Genomic DNA, 18,404 nt, shown 5'->3' on the forward strand with positions numbered 1-18,404 from the left:
AGTCATAACACCTTTAATACAACAAAAACAAATAGAAAAAAACTCGGAAATGATTTCAAAAACGTATACATACAATATATACGGTGGCAAGAATGTAAATAGGGAAAGACATTGTAGCAAGTTTTGGCTACCGACTCCAAAAAAGGAGGAGGTTATCAATTCGTCGGAATATTTTTTTTTAAATGTAACTGCATAACTTTGGACCACGTTAATCGATTTCTGTAATACTTTCAGAATTCAATAGTTTGGTTTAGATGCGGTCATTGGATCATGATGAAATTAACGGTACTCTTAAATTTTTATATGAGAATTGAATTCAGTTTGCTTTTTTGCCTGAAAATTACTTGTTTTAAAATATTTATTTTGTTTTTATGAAAATATAATTTATTATGTAACAAGTAATTTTTAAGCAAAAACACAACCGACTTCAATTCTCATATAAAAATTTAGGAGTACCGTTAATTTCTTCATGATCCAATGATCGGATCTAAACTAAATTAGTATGAGACCACTTCGGAGACACTACCTTTCCGTTAAAAACAGAATTATCGAAATCGGTATATATATAAAGGTTGTAGCCTTCTCCTTTTTTCGAAGTCGGTTAAAAAAAAACATGTAAACCGAAATTTCAAACTAATCAGATTTTCTAAAATTGTTTTGAGTATGCGGTTTTGTAGCCCATTACATTTTAATGGGGAAAATCAGCAACACCTTCCACAAAAAAAATTACCAAAAATCAACGGTAAGTCCTAGCTACATGAAATTTGCACTTTGAATTGAATGGGCTACAAAACTGCATACTCAGAACGTTTCTAAGAAATCTAATTAAAAAAACTCAAAATTTTGACGAAACTTTGTCGAATTTTGCTAATTTTTGTACAAAGTTTGAATTTTTTACTTACATGGTCTTTGTTAGATAACGAGCTACACTTTCGTATATATTTTCGCCACTGTATCTACAGCTTATATTTTTCATATCCATGATTTTTTGAGGGAATTAGTATTATTTTTTACAATTTCACTAAATTCAAGTTAGAATCGTGATGAGAAATGAAACCCTTGAAAATAATTAAGACAGGAATGATAGACGGCAATATAATGACAGTACCAGTTTGAAAGGATAAAACATAACCAAAGATCATGGAAAATGGCTCCTTATATTATATGTCATTTGTGAAAACGAAAGTGCCGCCACGTTTGTACGAAAATTTTTCTTTGGACCCGAGTATATGGACAATGTTCTTAAAGTTGGTATTCTCCCGCCAAAATCTGTACGAATGGTCACCGTTATTATGACACTATTGAAGTAAATGAGCGATATGTAAATCTATATCTATATAAAAAATCGTCGTATCTTTATCCTCGTTATATTGCTCAGGTCCTGAAAGGCTTCAGACCCTCCTTCAAATTGTTAAAAAATTCGCATAGTGAATAGAGTTGATCCAAGAGAAAATAAATTTAAAGAAAATAAAGTACTTATAAGAAAGATAAAGAAAAATTAGGCAAAAAACACATAACTGAGGGAGTCCATGAAACTCAAAGAACTTGAAATCTTAAAAATGGGAAAGAATATTCATAGAAAGGCATATTAATCAGGTAGATCGGCTGATTTGATTTTTTCTTTTGGAACGTTGACTTTGGAAACACAAGCGCTCGTTATTGGGCTTTGGAATTTGCCAAAACCGAAAGTCGGTGCGACTTTTTAACATCATATTTTTATTTTTTTTTTTATTTTATATTCGAAAAAATATTGAAAAAAATTAATTTTTGTTTTACAATTAAATTTAAAAATGTTAATTCATTTTTTTCTTTTTATCTTTTGAATTAAACAAATTTTAATTTTAAGTTTTTGCGGTTTAATTTTTTTTGTAAAATAAAAAGTTGATTTTTGTATATCGCCCATAAATAGTAAACTGTTGTAATTTTTATTTTTTAAACTCGAGGCCCAGAAAATACTTAGAACACAGGTTTTAGTTTATTTGATAAGATTTTTTTATTTATTTTTTTTTAATTGTGTTAATATCAAAAAAAGGATCAGGTTTTTTTACCCTTTTAAATCTCCAAAGGCCATCTGGTACTTGCCAATTTTCACAATCAACCTAACTTCAAATATTTATTTCAAAAACTTAAACACGAAGGCACTACCCGTGTAAACGGGGGTAAAATTCGGAAATCCGGTCAGTATGCGTTCATTTTATTATCGGACAGGCGTTTTTAATAATATTCGATTATCCGGATGTAACTCCCAACCCTACTAAAAACCAACTATTGGTTTTTTTTATTTTCTATAAAAAAATCAATTGTGTATTCCCAAGAAGATTTTTTCCTTCTACTTTGAAGTTTAAATTTTTTTTCCCACAATGAACTTGCGTCCATTTTGCGACCGCGTACAAACCGTTAATTAATTCAAACCTTCAAACCGACTGGAATATATTTTAATTTGTTTTTTTAGCTTTCATAACCTCACATTAACATCTTAAATTACGTTTTTTTTTAGAAAGAGCTATGCATATATAGTAAATTGTATGTTATTTAATATTCAATTATTTAATATAGATTTGTATTAAAAATAATAAGGCATGATTATTTTTTCTGAATGCTAGTATACCCTGTGCATGTGTGTTCTTTTATCGGAATGTTGCTCGTTGACTCCAATAACAAAAATAACTACCAACACACCATTGATGCCGCTAAAAATTATGGCATCGAATTCGTAACTTGTCGCCGAGCTAGTAACTTTGAATAGAAGTGGCGTTTAATCAAATAGTTCCACCTTAATTTTTTTTCTCTTTTATATTTTTCGCATTTTTGCTGTAATGCTGTGTGGCATGCTCGCTCGCGTAATGTGCTATATACTATGTATGTACCGTTCACATACAAATGTAGAACAACTAATAAGCTGATCTTGCTGCTTTGCGCTGTTTTTCCCCCTTTATTATTATATTTTTTTTTTATTCAGTAAACTTCTTTACAAACATCTTCAATTTAATTAAAATTAAATATTTTATTTAAAAACAGAAATCATAACCGTACATTTGTACAAACTCATAACAATATTCTACTGTGTAAATATTTTTATGTATGTACTTAACTACTCTGAAACCAAACTATCTGTACAAACAAAAAACACTAAAACAATTTTACAGACGATAGTGTCGATAGTCATGCAACACAAATCGTGTTTCGAAGTGTAGCCCGCAGAAAAACCGATTTGATGCCGACAATACCCAGCCCCAGGGACGGGCATTATGGTTCCAGATCGTCACTGATCCACACGCCACGCACCCCAGGTAAGCCAATAAATAACCCAAAAGACAAATCACTAATCCAATCAAATCAAACAATCAGTCGATCGGTCGATGAGTCAATCAATCAACCAAACAAATAATTCATATATCCACCAAACCAGAACCCTTAAACAAAGAACAATACATTTATAAGTACTTACATGCGCTACATACTGTACCATACTACATGCAAATATACATACATACTATATTTTTTTTTTTACATTCCACGTTCATCCTGCATACATATGTACCACTCCTTGTACAAAAAAAAAACATTGAAAATGTATGAAAATCGCTTCATGAAAACAATTCACATCACTCTAAGCTGCTCCTTATCATGCAACTCGAAGTTGCGTTACCTTTGCGTGGAAAACGAGAACATTTTAAAGGCGAAGCCTAAAACTATGCATCAATTTATTGCATAAAATGTATTTCACGTGATATCGCAACTGTTTTGAGTTATCTGATAAGGCGATAAACTCTGGGCTTCCGTCAACAGTCTAGATATTTTCTTCTTCCTTCGATGCATTTTGTTTTTTTCTAAACGACATATTTTCGTTCGAAACCTATCCTTTAACTTCTCAAGCCAATAATTTTTTTTGCGTCCGCTTCTTTTTGTCACTTTGTGTATATTGCTTTTGTTATTGTGCCTTTCCGCTTATTGTATGTTTTGCTGTTATTTGTATGTATATGAAGTTCGGTTTTATAAACTGATTTCAGCATAGGTTTTATAAACCTTATACTGCTTCCTGGGAGCTACATAAAATGGAATAAGGGTCTGAAACTTTTAATCACAGCAAGCCAGTAACTGGCGATCTTAGTTTGAAATAACTTTACCAATAGTTCATTTCCACCAAGCCTTAACTGCAGTTTATGCCTATTGGAAACTCCAAGGAGGTGGTTGCTCTCATTAAGTACAAGCAAACGAAAGGCGGCCGCTGTGGTGTAGTGGTTAGCAGTGCGCGCTACCACTCCGCAGGACCTGGGTTCAAGCCTGGTTCAACCCAAAATTTTTCTGCCATAAAAAACAGCTTCTCATAAAAATACAGTCGCCTTATCGGAGTCGACGTAAAAGTGTAGGTCCCTCCCCTTTGTGTGGCAACCTCAAAGCGCACGCCACAAAGCGGAGGAGAAGCTCGGCCAAACACTAACATATGTGTATGCGAAAAGAAATAAGCAAAAATTAAAAAATAAACCTTACTGATCACCTCTTGTTAAAATTATTATAACTTATCCTGGCTCTTAACTGCAGTTAAGCGTTTGGTGGCAATGGGCTATCAGGCGACTGCCACCCTAGGTTCTATTGTGCCCTCTTCGTGGATTTATAGTGCATCTACGCTGGGGGTAACGCATAACTTACCACCACTATTTTTTTTTTTTGATGAGGTAAAATTTTGTAAATTAATAAAAAACTATTTTTTTTTTATATAAATAGTTTATACTATGATAAAAACTATATAAATCAAAGGTTTAAACTTTGTACAAAATTTAAATAAAAATTATAAAATTTTCATGAAAATTTCAAGTGCAATTTGGAAGTAGCTCAAAATTCTGGTACATTTTTGAAATTTTTTTTTTGTACGATTTGGCGCATTTTCCCTCATATAAAAAGCATGCGTTGTATGAAAAAAACTGCGTTATACCACTTTGCACATTATTATATGTACTAAAATTGAATGGGCTATAAAATTGCATTCTTGAAATTTTCCTAAAAATTTTGATAACAAAGTTTGAAATTTCAATAAAAATATTGTATAACGTTAGTAGCTTTTATTTATATAGTTTTTGCTGTAATGTGAACTATGTATTTAAAAAAAAAAGTATGTACGAAATTCTAATTCATAAAAAAAACTGTGGTGGAGAGAGCGCCAGTGTATTAATTCCGAGAAAATATTTAGTATTTAGCTGTGATCTCTGGATATCACGTGCAGCATAGCTCATTATCTAGCAAAAACAATATAAAACCAAACCTTTGTGCAAAAATTATAAAAAATTTCACCAAAATTTTTCAACTACTCTTGATTTTGGGAATTTTTTTTTTTTTTTTTTTAAGTCCATACAAAGTATGCTCGACAATTTTTTATGTGGAAGAAAATGCCTAGCAGCATCAACAAAAAAATTGCAAAAAATCAACGCGATTTTTTAGCAACTTCAAACTTGCTCTTTTTGTTATACTAAAATTTAATGCGCTATAAAACTGCATACCTATTTTTTTTTTTTTAAGTTTGGTAAAAAAATTTTAAATTTCTATTATTTTGCAAAACGTTTGAAATTCATATTTATGTGGTTTTTCTTGGATAATAAGCTATAATTTTATCAAAAAAAAAAAAACTGATAAGCATTAACCAAACAAAGGAAAAAAGTCAAAACTGGTGAAAAATCACGCTCCTATTGCTTGTGGACGACTGTATATTTGGCTAGTAATCATAAATAATCTGCAACTGTCTTCGCTGTTTCTTCTGCGTATGTATGTTTTCCAGAATAACCTCCTTTTGATGTAGCATGTCTGCAATTTTTGGAGGTGAATTTTTCTACCTTTCTGTTACTGAGCAAGCAATTTATTCAAGCTATGCCGAAGTAAACTTGTCAGCGACAACATTAAAACTCACACCGGAAATTATAGGAGAAGCTCTGCCTAAAACTCAGCAAAATCTTTTGCGCCAAATATCAATTTTTCTGGGCTTTATTTAAATTACATCCGAGAGAGTTGTGGTATAGGCTAAAAATGGTGGCGGAATTCTTAAGTAGCCTGGTTAAAAATTATCATTAGTTTTTAATCGCTTAAGGGACTCAAAACAGAGCTCAAATTCTTTTAGCTTAACGAATCAGTAGGACTTTTTAGAATCCCTATTAGATTAGATTTAGAAATTGTATTTTAGACAAACTAATAATTATGCAATAAATGAAATGAAATGAACGTCAAAAATCAAAATTACTTTCGGCTCCAGTCTCTTGTCCAAGGCAAAACATCGTCCTTTTTCTGCATTAGGTAGGTGGGTACGTTATCCTGGCTGTCCTCATAAAACATTGGAAGGCCGTTCATGGGCCCACTAAATGTTTTATCGAATTTGGAACCAATGTCCGGTGCTATCCTACAAGATGGCATCTTCTATTATTCTGTGCAATAAAATTCAACTCTTAACTATAGTTTACAAGATTATAGGGGTATACCGGCGTTGAAAGCGGCATTGACCACGAGCAAATTGATCCCTTACTAGCCAGTTCATAAGGTTTGCTAATATATATCATATAATCCTGCGGTAGGGCACCCAGACTATATCTGTGACGTGCCTGCTCGCTAGCTCATTTGGAGTACCTATGCATTCCATGACTGCCCTTGATGTGCCTTTGTCACAATCAAGTGCCTTAATAGTTGCATAAAACATACTTCATATGAACTTTAAATAACCGAATACCTTAAAGAAGTACAATTTTCGTGAATTAAATAAGCAACTTGGAAAAACTCCTACAAAAGAATTTTGCAAGGGCTTTTAGCTCTTGAAATTTTCTGCTGGGTGTACTATAATTTCTTATGGTATATCTACTTGCAAACGCTGCTTTTGCTATAAAATTGTGAGATCCAAGCACCCTCATTTCGTACGACAATGTTTTCTTTCGCTGTTCAAGATTTCAAATCTGATATAGTATGCTGTAGCTTGATAACCCAATACAAAGAATAAAATAGACTTACAGGGCAATTCTGGCAACTGTCTTTCAACTCACCACAGTGTTTCGTTAGACAATTGTCAACTCGGGCAGCTATCTGGAAAGCTCTTTTCTGTCTATCGAAAGACTAAATAATTGAAAGATCTGTCAACAAGGAGGTCTAGCGTTATTCTGTTTGCCTTATAGCAATAAGTTTTATACATATTTCTTTTTTCTTTTTAAAACGTTAAAAACCAAAAATTAAAAGAAAATTTATTAAAAGAAGAAAACATTGTTTCTAAAAAATTAGAAATAACAGTTTACTAAAAATTAAATGAAATAAAAAAACATTTTTTAAAATAAAGAAATCTAAAAATTGCAAGAAAATGAGATTAAAAAAATTTCTAATTTCCTAAAAATTAAATGATATTAAAAAAATATTTTTCTTTTCAAAGCAATAAATTCTAAAAATTACAAGGAAATTAAATTAAAAATAAAAGAAAATTAGTTTCTAAAACTCAAATGAAATTATATATTAAAATACTTATCTTTTTAAAGCAATAAAATTAAAAGAAAAAGAATCTAAAATTAAAATAAAAAAAAAATTTATTTAAAAAAATAAATAATTTATATTAAAAAAAATATAAATAAAAAGAAGTTCCGTTGTCCAAGGATTCGAATGTCGAATCTCTCGGTGATGTACTATACCTCTCCATTTGGAACATGCTCAAGGGCTTTCTGTCAAAAGAGCTTTTCCCCAAGAAAGTTGAAAGGGAAGCCTTTTTGTACGACTTTCGTGAATATATTAATTAAAATCTTTCGAACTACATACATATCTTGCGTACTGTCTTTCAATTGTCTTACAAAATACTTGCAACTACCTTAGCCATTATTTCCCTGTTAAAATGCTTTATATGTAGATCGAAAAATCGTATAAAAATATCACTTTATAAAACTTGTAAACTCTATTTGAATTTTTATGAATAAATTACTAAATAAAAAAAAATGCTAATCAAGCAACACATCACATGAGGCGATTTTCTAAGCGATTCAAAAACGTTTGCGTTTCAGAAGAATTTGAAACGCTTAAAAATCGTCTCATTTAAATGCTGCTTTTGGCCCTACCGCTTCGAAAAAGTATCAAAAAAGATTTTTCCCGCAAATTAATTTTTCTACATATATATTTTTTCTCCTTACACGCAATTATTTCTACCACTATAAATATTGTATGTATCGTCCTACGAAACCACTCGCTTTTTCACTTGTACTTTGTTGTAGTTTCACTGTGATTATTTGCACCAAATCCAAAGCGGCAATGTCACGCGCCTTGTGCATTGCTACGCCTACGCTATGCCGCAAAACACCATATAGCACACAGAGCGCATAAAACATATGTATACATAAATTAGCTTATTTATATTTAGCTTGTTACTGATTTATTAACATTAAGTTATTTATTTTAAATATATTTTTTTGTAATTCACAATATATTCAATTTGCACTTTGTTTATCAAATTTTTTATTAATGTTTGAAAATAAAAAAACAAAAACTTATATCAAACACAAAAATCAATTCACTCAACTCAAAATTCAATTCAATTCACTGCTCCTCTCCTGCATCATCAACAAATCGCCATCAACCGCAACGACAACAATATCCATCATCTTTGTTGCCTATGCAAAAACTCAACAATCAGGTCGTGCCTTCTCCATGAGTCGTCTGGATCAATTGGCTCAGCCGATACGTCGCAATGGCGAGCATATACGCGCTATACTCGAACGAGAACGTCGCGAGCAAATGGAACTCTTGGACGAAACCGAATCTTTGGGTGGTAGTGGTCGGCGACGTGGCAGCAAACCACGACATGGAAGCGGTAGTAGCTGTGCCGGTGCAGGCGGTGTTAACGCTATGTCACGCAGTATGACACATCTGGCCGGTGGGCGCGCCAAATACTCGCTTAGTAGTGCTGCAGGCAGCAGCGGCGGTGGCGGCATATCCAGCAGCAGTTTTCGTCAGTTGAACGGTGGCCAACGCGATACCACCTGTAAGAGTTTAACACAGTTAAACAATTCATGGTCGAGCGCAACGCCACGCTCGAATTTGGGCTTACAAACGGCTGCTACTAGAAAGTATCTGCAATCATCATTAGCTTCATCACCATCCGCGATTGGGACTAAACGCAGCCAGCAGCTACTAAATCATCTTACTAACCCCTACCGTTTCGATCCAAACTCATTATTGATCATGAATTCTAGTTTCTCAATAACAACAGGTGTGTGTGCGTGAAGTTTTGTTGTATTTTTTTTTTTCTTTTTTTCTCACACTCTTTATGGTATAATTTAACAACCAAGCAACCAATAATAGCTAAATCAAACCAAACCAATCAATAAAATAGCAAATCACTAAAATTATCACCGTAAGAAATATGTAATAATAATAACTTTTGCTAATCCATTTCATGACAACCAAACACCCGTTATGTTGTGTTTCATATGCTAAATACTTGTGTCTCTTCTCTTTTTAATTTCGATTCATTCCTTCACCTCCTCTCTTACTCACTCTGTGGATTCACTGCATTTGGTCATTTGTTTTAAGTCCTTGTGTGAAATACTACGCGGCACTCAGAACTCGTCTACTCGCCAAATACACGCTATCTTACTTGGAACTCTCCCACGGCTTTGCGTGACTCTGTAGTGAATTAATTTACATAGAAGCATACAATTTCACTTTTCATACAAATGCGTTGTCTGTGTAATTCTTGAGCTGCAAAAATGTGTAATTATTTATATAATATATTTTAAACGACTGTACACACCATTAAACACACATTCCTACATACACTTTGCTACTAGCACTCTATTTGTATAAAATTATTTCATAGCCGTAGCTTCCTGCTTGCCAAGTTGTTGAGCAAAATCGTGTCTTTGTAAATAGTTATTGTCTGTGTCTATTATTTGACTGAATTATTTAATATAAAGCAAGAACGAATTGAAAAATACCAATAGGGCACATATTTTGCTCAATACCTTAAGCTTTGGTCTTTAGCTTTGTTTGCAAAGTAAGCATTATTTTCAATGGTGTTTTACAGTTACGTTACATTATATATTCACATGCTCATTTTGTTAAGTCTTTACCGATTCCTTAAAAAGAATTTTCAAAAATAAAACAATATCATCAATCACCTAATCATGTATCCCGGAGTTAAAAATTTCGTAAACCTAATTGTTGCATAGTTTTAGGCGCTAAATATATATAACGTTGTCTAAGTTTGAAATTGAAATATAGTTTTTTTTTTGAGTGCACCACATTATGCCACTCATTGGGTGGAGCGAAAAGTCATTGTACATATATTTCAAGGAGTACAAATATCGAGCTTACTGTTCTTGATTGATTTTAAATGTGACCTAAAATTTTTCGTGTGGTGTAATTAAGGCTTTAACTTCATCAATGCTTTTATTTTGTTTCATTGTTGTTGTTGTAACAACATAAAATTCACCACTGAGTTTTTGAAAAAAAAAACTGCTGCAGTCTCAGTGCTAGGCCAGATATTTATATTTGTGTGTGTTATTACGAATTTTCTTCCATAAAAAGTATGTTCGACAATGTTTTTATATTGGAAAAAATACGTAACACCCTCAGCAAAAAAAAATATTAAAAATCAACGCGACTTTTTAGGAACTTCACACTTGCACTTTTTTGTACCAAAATTTAATTCTGTAAAAATACTCATTAAAAAGTTTGAAATTTGTACTTATGTGGATTTTATTCGAAAATGAGCTATACTTTTATAAAAAAAATATATAAATATTAAATAAAGTAAAGAAGAATAGCCAAAAATTGTTAAATTGTCGCGTTCCTATTTTTTCACGCCGCTGTAAGTATGCGACTGGCTTCAGTGATGCCAGAACGTGCTAACAACGGCTGCTGCAAATATTGTAAGCGATGACTTTTGACTCCACCCGGCATAATATCCAAATTGAGAGTTTTCGAAGATGTCTCAATTCCAGAAATAATAATTATAAATTTCTAGTATTAATGTCTATAAATAGAGACAAATACATATTTACATCGGGAAAATTAAATTTAACAAGAAAAATATCTTAGAAAATTTAAATTGGCATAATTGGATCATTCAATTACAAACACTACAAAAACGTTCCTCAAACAGTGTGGGTGATATTGAAAATTTCAGCCATTCACTTGACAAATTTGTTTAAATTTCGGCGCTCTCCAATTTTTTGCGCTTTTTTTTATATATCCAAAAATAACGCATTACCATAATACAAGTATCCACATCTTAGCAAAAATTAGCATCCCACCTGTAGAGGCTCGAGCAGTTAATCCTCTGTCGCTAAAAAAAAAACCTATTTGTATTTGCTTCGCTTGAATTGGTTTTGGGTGTCTTTTGCTAAAAATATATATGTATGTACATATGTGTATTTAATAAACTTGCTCTTTGTGTTTTAAACGCTTTTTGTTTTCTACTTAGGCGTGTATTAAACATGCATTTGTATTTGTTTTCAGTTTTGGTGGTGGATTTGTTTGTCTTTGTTATTTTTATTTTTTTTTTGTTGGATGTTTCTTTTGTCGTCCTTTGGTTTTTAGTTGGTTTTTAAACATTACATCAATTGACAACTCATTTACCAAATCATCTACTCTCAGCTCTTCATCACCAAATCACTTAATTTTTGTATATAATTTTATTTTATTTTATGTAACATTTATTATTCACATACTATGTCGTTGTGTTGTTGAATCGGTGTTAGGTTCACGTTCTGGAAATGTCACCCCAGGCGGCCACATCAGCACTTCAAGGCCGGGTAGTGCAATGTCCACATCCACAAATATATCCACATCTGGTTACGTGGCTAGAAGATCTGTACCGGCCACACGTAAGCAACGGCCAGCTAGTATTGCCGGTACTGGCATGTCGCTGGAGGGTGAGTAAATATGCTTTTCATATAATGTAAAACATAGTAAATATGTACATACATACATACATACATATAATCATAACTACATACTCGTACATACTTTGTGCATAATTGTACATACGCGCTTTCATTTGATAAAATAGTTCTCTCGTATGCGTGATGCTTGGTTGTTATATTTCTTGTCTTAGAGGATGATCACTTTGTATATAAACTTATCGCAAATGTACATAGTTAACTATTTGCCCCAATTTACAGACCTTAATAAACACAAAAAAGATAACAGGCCGCCAGTGAAGGCTTCAACACCTTCATCTACGACAACAACATCAGCACAAAATACCCCCAAACGAACATCAAATATGATGTCGACCTCAATGATTGTGTCATCTTCTTCACGTTTTTCCAGCGCCGAAAAGAAACCCTCAGCCAAACGGGTAAGCTCTTTGTATATCAATTACTAAACAACCTGCTATATAATGAACTGTTTGTCTTACATTTTCAGGAGTCAGTAACACCCAAAGCCACCACACCCAAATCGCTTTCAAAAACGCCCAGTTCGGATCGCTTGAATAGATCCAGTAAGGACGTAATGACTAAATCATTAATATCTCCTTCTCCGAGCCAGACAATAACGAAGAGCGAAAAAGACAAAGTCACTGCTGTTGAGCAAAAGAAGGAGGAAAGTCCAGCTCCGGTACAGAGTAAAGAAGAGAAGAATTCATTAAATATTGCAAAATCTGAGGCTGAGTCTACTACAGCTGATACGATTGCCGCTGCACCAACTGAGCCAACAATGGTAACAGCACCAGCCTCGGTCGCATCTGAGTCTATAGGCACGGAATCGTTAGGTTCTACAATTGAAGTTATTGGTGAAATAGAACATGCCGTAGAGAGCCTTGTGTCCGTAACTGAAGCCAAAATAGAGCCATCCCCAGCAGTGGAAAGTGTTGAGCCCAAACAAGCGGAGCAGCAACCGGCCCCGCCACAGCCACAGCCACGTTCACAAAATGGCAGCAAAGAGAATTCAGAAGTACGTGAGCTTTCGCCACCAACCCAGAATGGTGAGAGTAATGACCTCATGACCGCTTCAATGATTGCTAAAAGCAAGATTACTACTGAGGAAGAGGCGAAAGCTGCATTGGCCGAACGACGTCGTCTTGCTCGTGAAGAGGCTGAACGTCAGGCTGAGTTGGAGCGTCAACGCTTGGAGGCCGAACGACTTGCTGAACTCAAGCGTCAAGAAGAGGAAGCTGAACGTCAACGGGCATTCGAAGAGGAAGCGAATCGTTTAGCTGAGGAACAGCGTCGAGCAGAGGAAGAGCGTTTGCGCCAAGCTATTGAAGTGAGTAGGGCAAAATTTATTAGTTGCGAGTATTGATGAAATAATTCATTAACTACATGCACTTTCGCATTTTAGGAGGCAAAGCAAAAGGAAGAAGAGGAACGCCGCAAGCGTGAAGAAGAGGATAAACAGCGCGTACAACGCGAGGAGGCCGATAAAAAGGCCAAGGAAGAAGCAGAGAAACAACGACTTGAGGTTGCCGAACGTCTTAAACGAGAAGAAAAGGAGCGCGAAGAACGACGCAAACGCGTTGAAGCGATCATGTCGCGTACACGTAGAGGTGGTGGTGGTGGTGGTGGTGGCAGCGCGACAACACCTAATTCCACACCAGTAAAGGTTAGTTATTTATCTTTTTATTTTTTCTTTTTTTTTCTTTTCTATAAATCAGGAATTTGTTTGCAACCATTAGGAAAGCACTACGCCTAAATCGGCTGCCGAGAACTTGCAACCACAAGCAACACCACAACAAGATCAACAATCCTTTACAACAACTACAGCAACCAATGCTGTTAATAGCACTGACAGTAGCTCAACGTCGGGCTCCACTACAACTGCGACCACACCGAATCCGCCAATAACACAAAACATCACAACAACAGCACCAGCACCAACAACAGAGAAATTGGAGCCACAAAATACGCAGGCCATGTACGAGCAAGCCGTTATTGACAAGGAAACTGCGCTGATAAATAGTTTCTCCAATATGATTATCGATGAGAATGTGAAAAATCTCCAACAACAACAGCAACATTTCCAGCAACCAACACAGATACTCGAGGTGAGCAACGGAAAATTGCCGATTAACAGTGATGTGCTTTTGCAAAATACCACAACAACAACAACTACAACAATAAATGCGACTACTGTCGCAAACGGCAATGGCCATCACATCGAAAACTTGAACAATAAAAAGTAAGAAAGCTTAACTTTAAAATTGACAGATAGCAAAGCACTTTTAAATACATATAATGCATGGCTAAAAGAAAACGCTTTTAGAAAAAATGGCTGCATAAAAACCGGGGTTTGCGAGTTGACCTTGCACCTGAGTCATCAGCTGCAGGTTTTTGAAAAGAGACGCGGGAAAAGAATGGATATGTATTGTGAAAATTCTGACAATTATTATGATCATATATTGCCAAGCAAATGTTCGATTAATAAAGGAGATAAGGAAATAAAAATATCAGTTGTACAGGGTTACAATTTTGAAACAGTCTGCAGAGTCTTTTACACAAATTCTTATCAATTCGTTTCTATGGTGGACATGAAAATAGACTCAGAAATTATTCCAACTGACAAATTTAAAAAAAACTTAAATTAACTTAATTAACTAGCGGGTAGACTAAAAAGACAGTGCGTAATTTTTTGCGTGTAAATAGCACAGATAAAACTAGTATATAGTAATGTATATATTCTGTGCTTTGTTCGTTGACCTTTTGGCAACTTTCCGCGCCACAGACAATTAACTCACCGTTTCATCATTCATATTCGTATTCATTGTCGTTTGGGATACCGTTAAATATATTTATCGATATACATATATATGTACATATTTACCGCCACTATTAAAAATCAATCGATCTATATCAACTTATCGCAAATGTTTTCAATATATCGCTATCGAAATATTGAAATATTTCTTTAGAATACTATAATTATAGGTGTGTCTATCGATATATTTAGCGATTCCGTATGTACTGACAGTAGAGATAAGAATCGAACGTTTTTCCAGTCGTTGGTATTTCAAGATGGGCAATTTCCTTTTAATCTTATCAAACACATACCCTTACCTGCTGTGGAGTCAATCTGAAATTTCTATGATTTGTGCAGCTTCTTGCTTTTGGATCATGTTTTTGTTGTATGCGACCCATTTTTCATCACCGGTAATCATTCACTGGAAAAATGGCTTGATTTCATTTATGAGGTACCCAAGCATCGATTTTTTGTATACCGCATTCCCAAATAGTTAAATACTCTTCGATGATGGATGTTTTCATGACTGCTTGCATGTCGATATCGCCCATTCATTTCCATTATTTTAAAGACTTTTCTGTGATTGACCGATCAGAGCGTGATGCATCTTTAACAACGAAGTTTCCATAACTAAGTCGAGCGAACAATTCTGGCACTATTCTTTTAGATTTTTTAGTTGCCTGTGTTTATTTGCAAACTCCTGTGGACTACCCAACTACCTAGTATCTTGTTCCACGAAAATCGGGTCTACGTAACCGGAACGACTCAGGTATATAATGCTGGTTGGAATTAGCATTGGGTACTGGCTTTTTATTTTGTATGATTCTGAAAGCTTACAGCTTTTTATGCGTACAACTATGTTTGTTGCTATATTTTAGTATTTCTAAATACGTCACAGGTGACTACATGCATACATACCCAGCTTGCCTCCATAGGTACACTCTTTTAAAATTAATGCATGCCTTAATTTTTAAAGCCATTTTCTTATATTTTTAAATCAATTGCACATTTATGCTTACTTTTATTTGCTACTGTGTGCTTCAATAATTTTCTTTCATTTCTTTTTACTTGCAATTTTCCGCTCCCTAAAAAAGTGATATCAATAACCTGCAGGATACCGTAACAGCAGCAGCAAATCAATTAATTGATTTGAGCATTGAGTCACAAGATATCAACAATGCAGTAAACTTCAACAACAACAACAGTTTGTTAAACACAACAACAACCGCAACACTAGTCACTGCAGATAGTCACGAAAATAAAGGTGTGTTCAACATTTTCACAAAAAAAGTTTAGTAAACGCAAATTGTAAACTCCTTTTTTCATTTCTTTTTAGATATTTCATTGCTGTGAGTCTAATCGTGCTAGTAGCCTGCAAATTTACGGACGCGCAAACTAAAAACTGCAACAATTTATAAGATGCAGCATAATTATGAGAATTTTTGAAAAAAAAAATAAGCCCATTGATTGTGCGCGTTGGCGTTTTCAAGATGCTGTGTGAGTGTATGCGACAGTTTGTGGTTACTTGACATTTAGGGCGTAATATTTACGAGTTTAACTAATTTAAAAATAATACATGTATATTGTAGAAGCAAAGAAAAAGCTAAAGCAAAGTGCATATTAAGGAAAAACAAAAATATTAGCTAAACCTTAGCTCATTTGAAGCAACGGCAAATGATGTAAGGCAAAGAATTCTTATAAAACTTTTGATTAGAATATAATTTAAATCAAAATAAATAATACTGAAGAAGAAAGGGAAAATGCATAAAACTACGGCAAATGTTCCTCCCGAAGCAAAAGCAAAAAAACATATATATATATGCATATATATCAAATAAATTTAGTTAGACATTGAAAATGCTGAGATAAAAGAGATGAGAAATTACACAGAACTGTTTGCAGGAAAATTGCATATTGTGTAAGCAAAACTTCAGTTTAAAAGCGCAGCGCATTAAATAGAAAGCTAAATTAAAGCGAGGGACATGAACAACAGGGTGTTCGACTGTATAGAGCTGGAAAATTAAATATCTTTCAATATTTTTTAAAACAACAATGGTAAATGAAACTTTATTGAATCTACATACTACGGTAGTATACATGTTTGAAACTGCGTGAATATTGTGAACAAAACATTTAATAAAAAAAAATCGAACGTCACTTGCTGTAAGTATAAAACACACACACACACAATCAGAATCAAAAATGTTTAAAACATGAAAAATGCAAATTTTCATGCTGCGCTAAGTTTTGAGATGCGATCCATATTTTCGCTATACAGTCCATTTAGATAAACTTGCATACATGTAAAACAATGGAGTATACATAATATTTAGGAAAACGAATGATTAATTAATTGTCTAAACTCTACATTGACTACGAGCGTCTATGTTTGAAAAATGAAATGAATGCAGCGAGACTTGAGTGGTCTCTCATTTTTCAAATATATATTACTATAAAAATATTTCATGTCAACCATTTCTGCGTGCACCTGCCGTTACATATGTATGTAAATTTATTAATGCGTATTGCACAAAATTCATAATGACATAAATGCCACATAGGGATTCTATATATATTTTGCTAATATGATAAATATGAATGCTGGAGGAAAATTTGTATATACATATATACGTGGCACGATGTGGCTTTGTTCTTCCTGCCAAACAGCAGCTAAAAAGCACACAACCTATTCTTAAGCGTTCAAGCTAATCACATAAGCGCCTTTTTTCTCCACTGCTTTGGTAACTTATTTTCATATACATATGTTTTGCGTTTCAAATGTACCATCATGCTGCAAGTGTATAGTTAAAGTATACATACATACTACATATATATATATTTAATGAAACTTGTATTCGATTTTAGGAAGCCTATGAGTTTGTTCAGATGCCTCTCGCAGTAGTTATAATGCTTTAGGAAAAATGTTATCAAAAATAATCGTGTGTATATCAAAAATTGCTTTTCAACTCGTGGTAACAATTTTGATCAAGTCTTGCTCACAAGCCAGCATTTTTTTTTTTAAATAAATTGCCAATCTATATCTTTGTGTGAAAATATAATCTTAAACACCACTTTTCTCCCTCTTTGGTGTTAGGTTTTTATTTCTATTTTAAATGCCTGTTCTCTCGATTTGCTCATTATTTTTAACGTAATTTAAATATTTATTTTCAAAAAGCTAGGCGCGCATTCGACGTGCAAATAAACAAAAAAAAAATGGTATTAAACTTTAACTGAAATTGCCAATCGAGTAAATCTTTTTGATATGTAATGTGCGCTAAAGAGTTGTAATAGTTTTTTTTCTATTTCAATATTAGGGTGGGTCTTTTAAATTGCCTTAATTGCCGCAGGCACCAGCAGACCCGCACGCAGGCCTGCACTTGGCAGCACTTAAATCAAAAGCCAGTTCGAGCAGCCAGTGCAAAATTTTGTTTATTGGCTAAACAAGACTATGCTAAAAAAGGAAAATGAATAAAATAAAGTGGTGGCCGCGTTTTAATATATTTATGAGTCGATTATGGAAAGCCGCAGCCTCAGTTGGGTTGCCGGTGTCCAGATGTATATTATGAAAAGCAACTATAGTTAGGTGCTATAAAGTTGAAGATAATGAAATTTTGAGTTGCCAGCAACTAAGGCTTGAGTTAAATGAGCTGCTAAAATAGTTGAATGAAGAAATATGTAATTTTTCTCAATCAAAATTTCCGCGGCAACCACAAAAATGCCGT

At 33.8% G+C, this 18,404-nt stretch overlaps 1 protein-coding gene across 10 annotated transcripts in view; it reads left to right on the forward strand.

Annotated features, from left to right (window-relative positions):
* Nucleotides 1-18,141, forward strand: part of LOC118746729 (ensconsin) — a 41,563-nt gene extending 23,422 nt beyond the window's left edge. For 2 of the 10 annotated variants that reach the window (XM_036480623.1, XM_036480626.1), the window contains 9 exons: nt 3,147-3,290; nt 8,633-9,208; nt 11,703-11,876; nt 12,126-12,304; nt 12,373-13,212; nt 13,288-13,548; nt 13,622-14,124; nt 15,777-15,946; nt 16,019-18,141. In XM_036480623.1, the coding sequence (XP_036336516.1) occupies nt 3,147-3,290; nt 8,633-9,208; nt 11,703-11,876; nt 12,126-12,304; nt 12,373-13,212; nt 13,288-13,548; nt 13,622-14,124; nt 15,777-15,946; nt 16,019-16,035 (2,864 nt within the window). In that variant the 3' untranslated portion in view covers nt 16,036-18,141. The remainder of the gene's footprint in view (nt 1-3,146; nt 3,291-8,632; nt 9,209-11,702; nt 11,877-12,125; nt 12,305-12,372; nt 13,213-13,287; nt 13,549-13,621; nt 14,125-15,776; nt 15,947-16,018) is intronic. The other 8 variants (XM_036480625.1, XM_036480628.1, XM_036480630.1 and 5 more) reach the window with 6 other exon arrangements.
* Nucleotides 18,142-18,404: the final 263 nt, after the last annotated feature.

This window comes from Rhagoletis pomonella, unplaced genomic scaffold, assembly GCF_013731165.1.
Source record: "Rhagoletis pomonella isolate Grant_MI unplaced genomic scaffold, Rhpom_1.0 Rhpom_scaffold_00011, whole genome shotgun sequence".
NCBI classification, from domain to species: Eukaryota; Metazoa; Arthropoda; class Insecta; order Diptera; family Tephritidae; genus Rhagoletis; species Rhagoletis pomonella.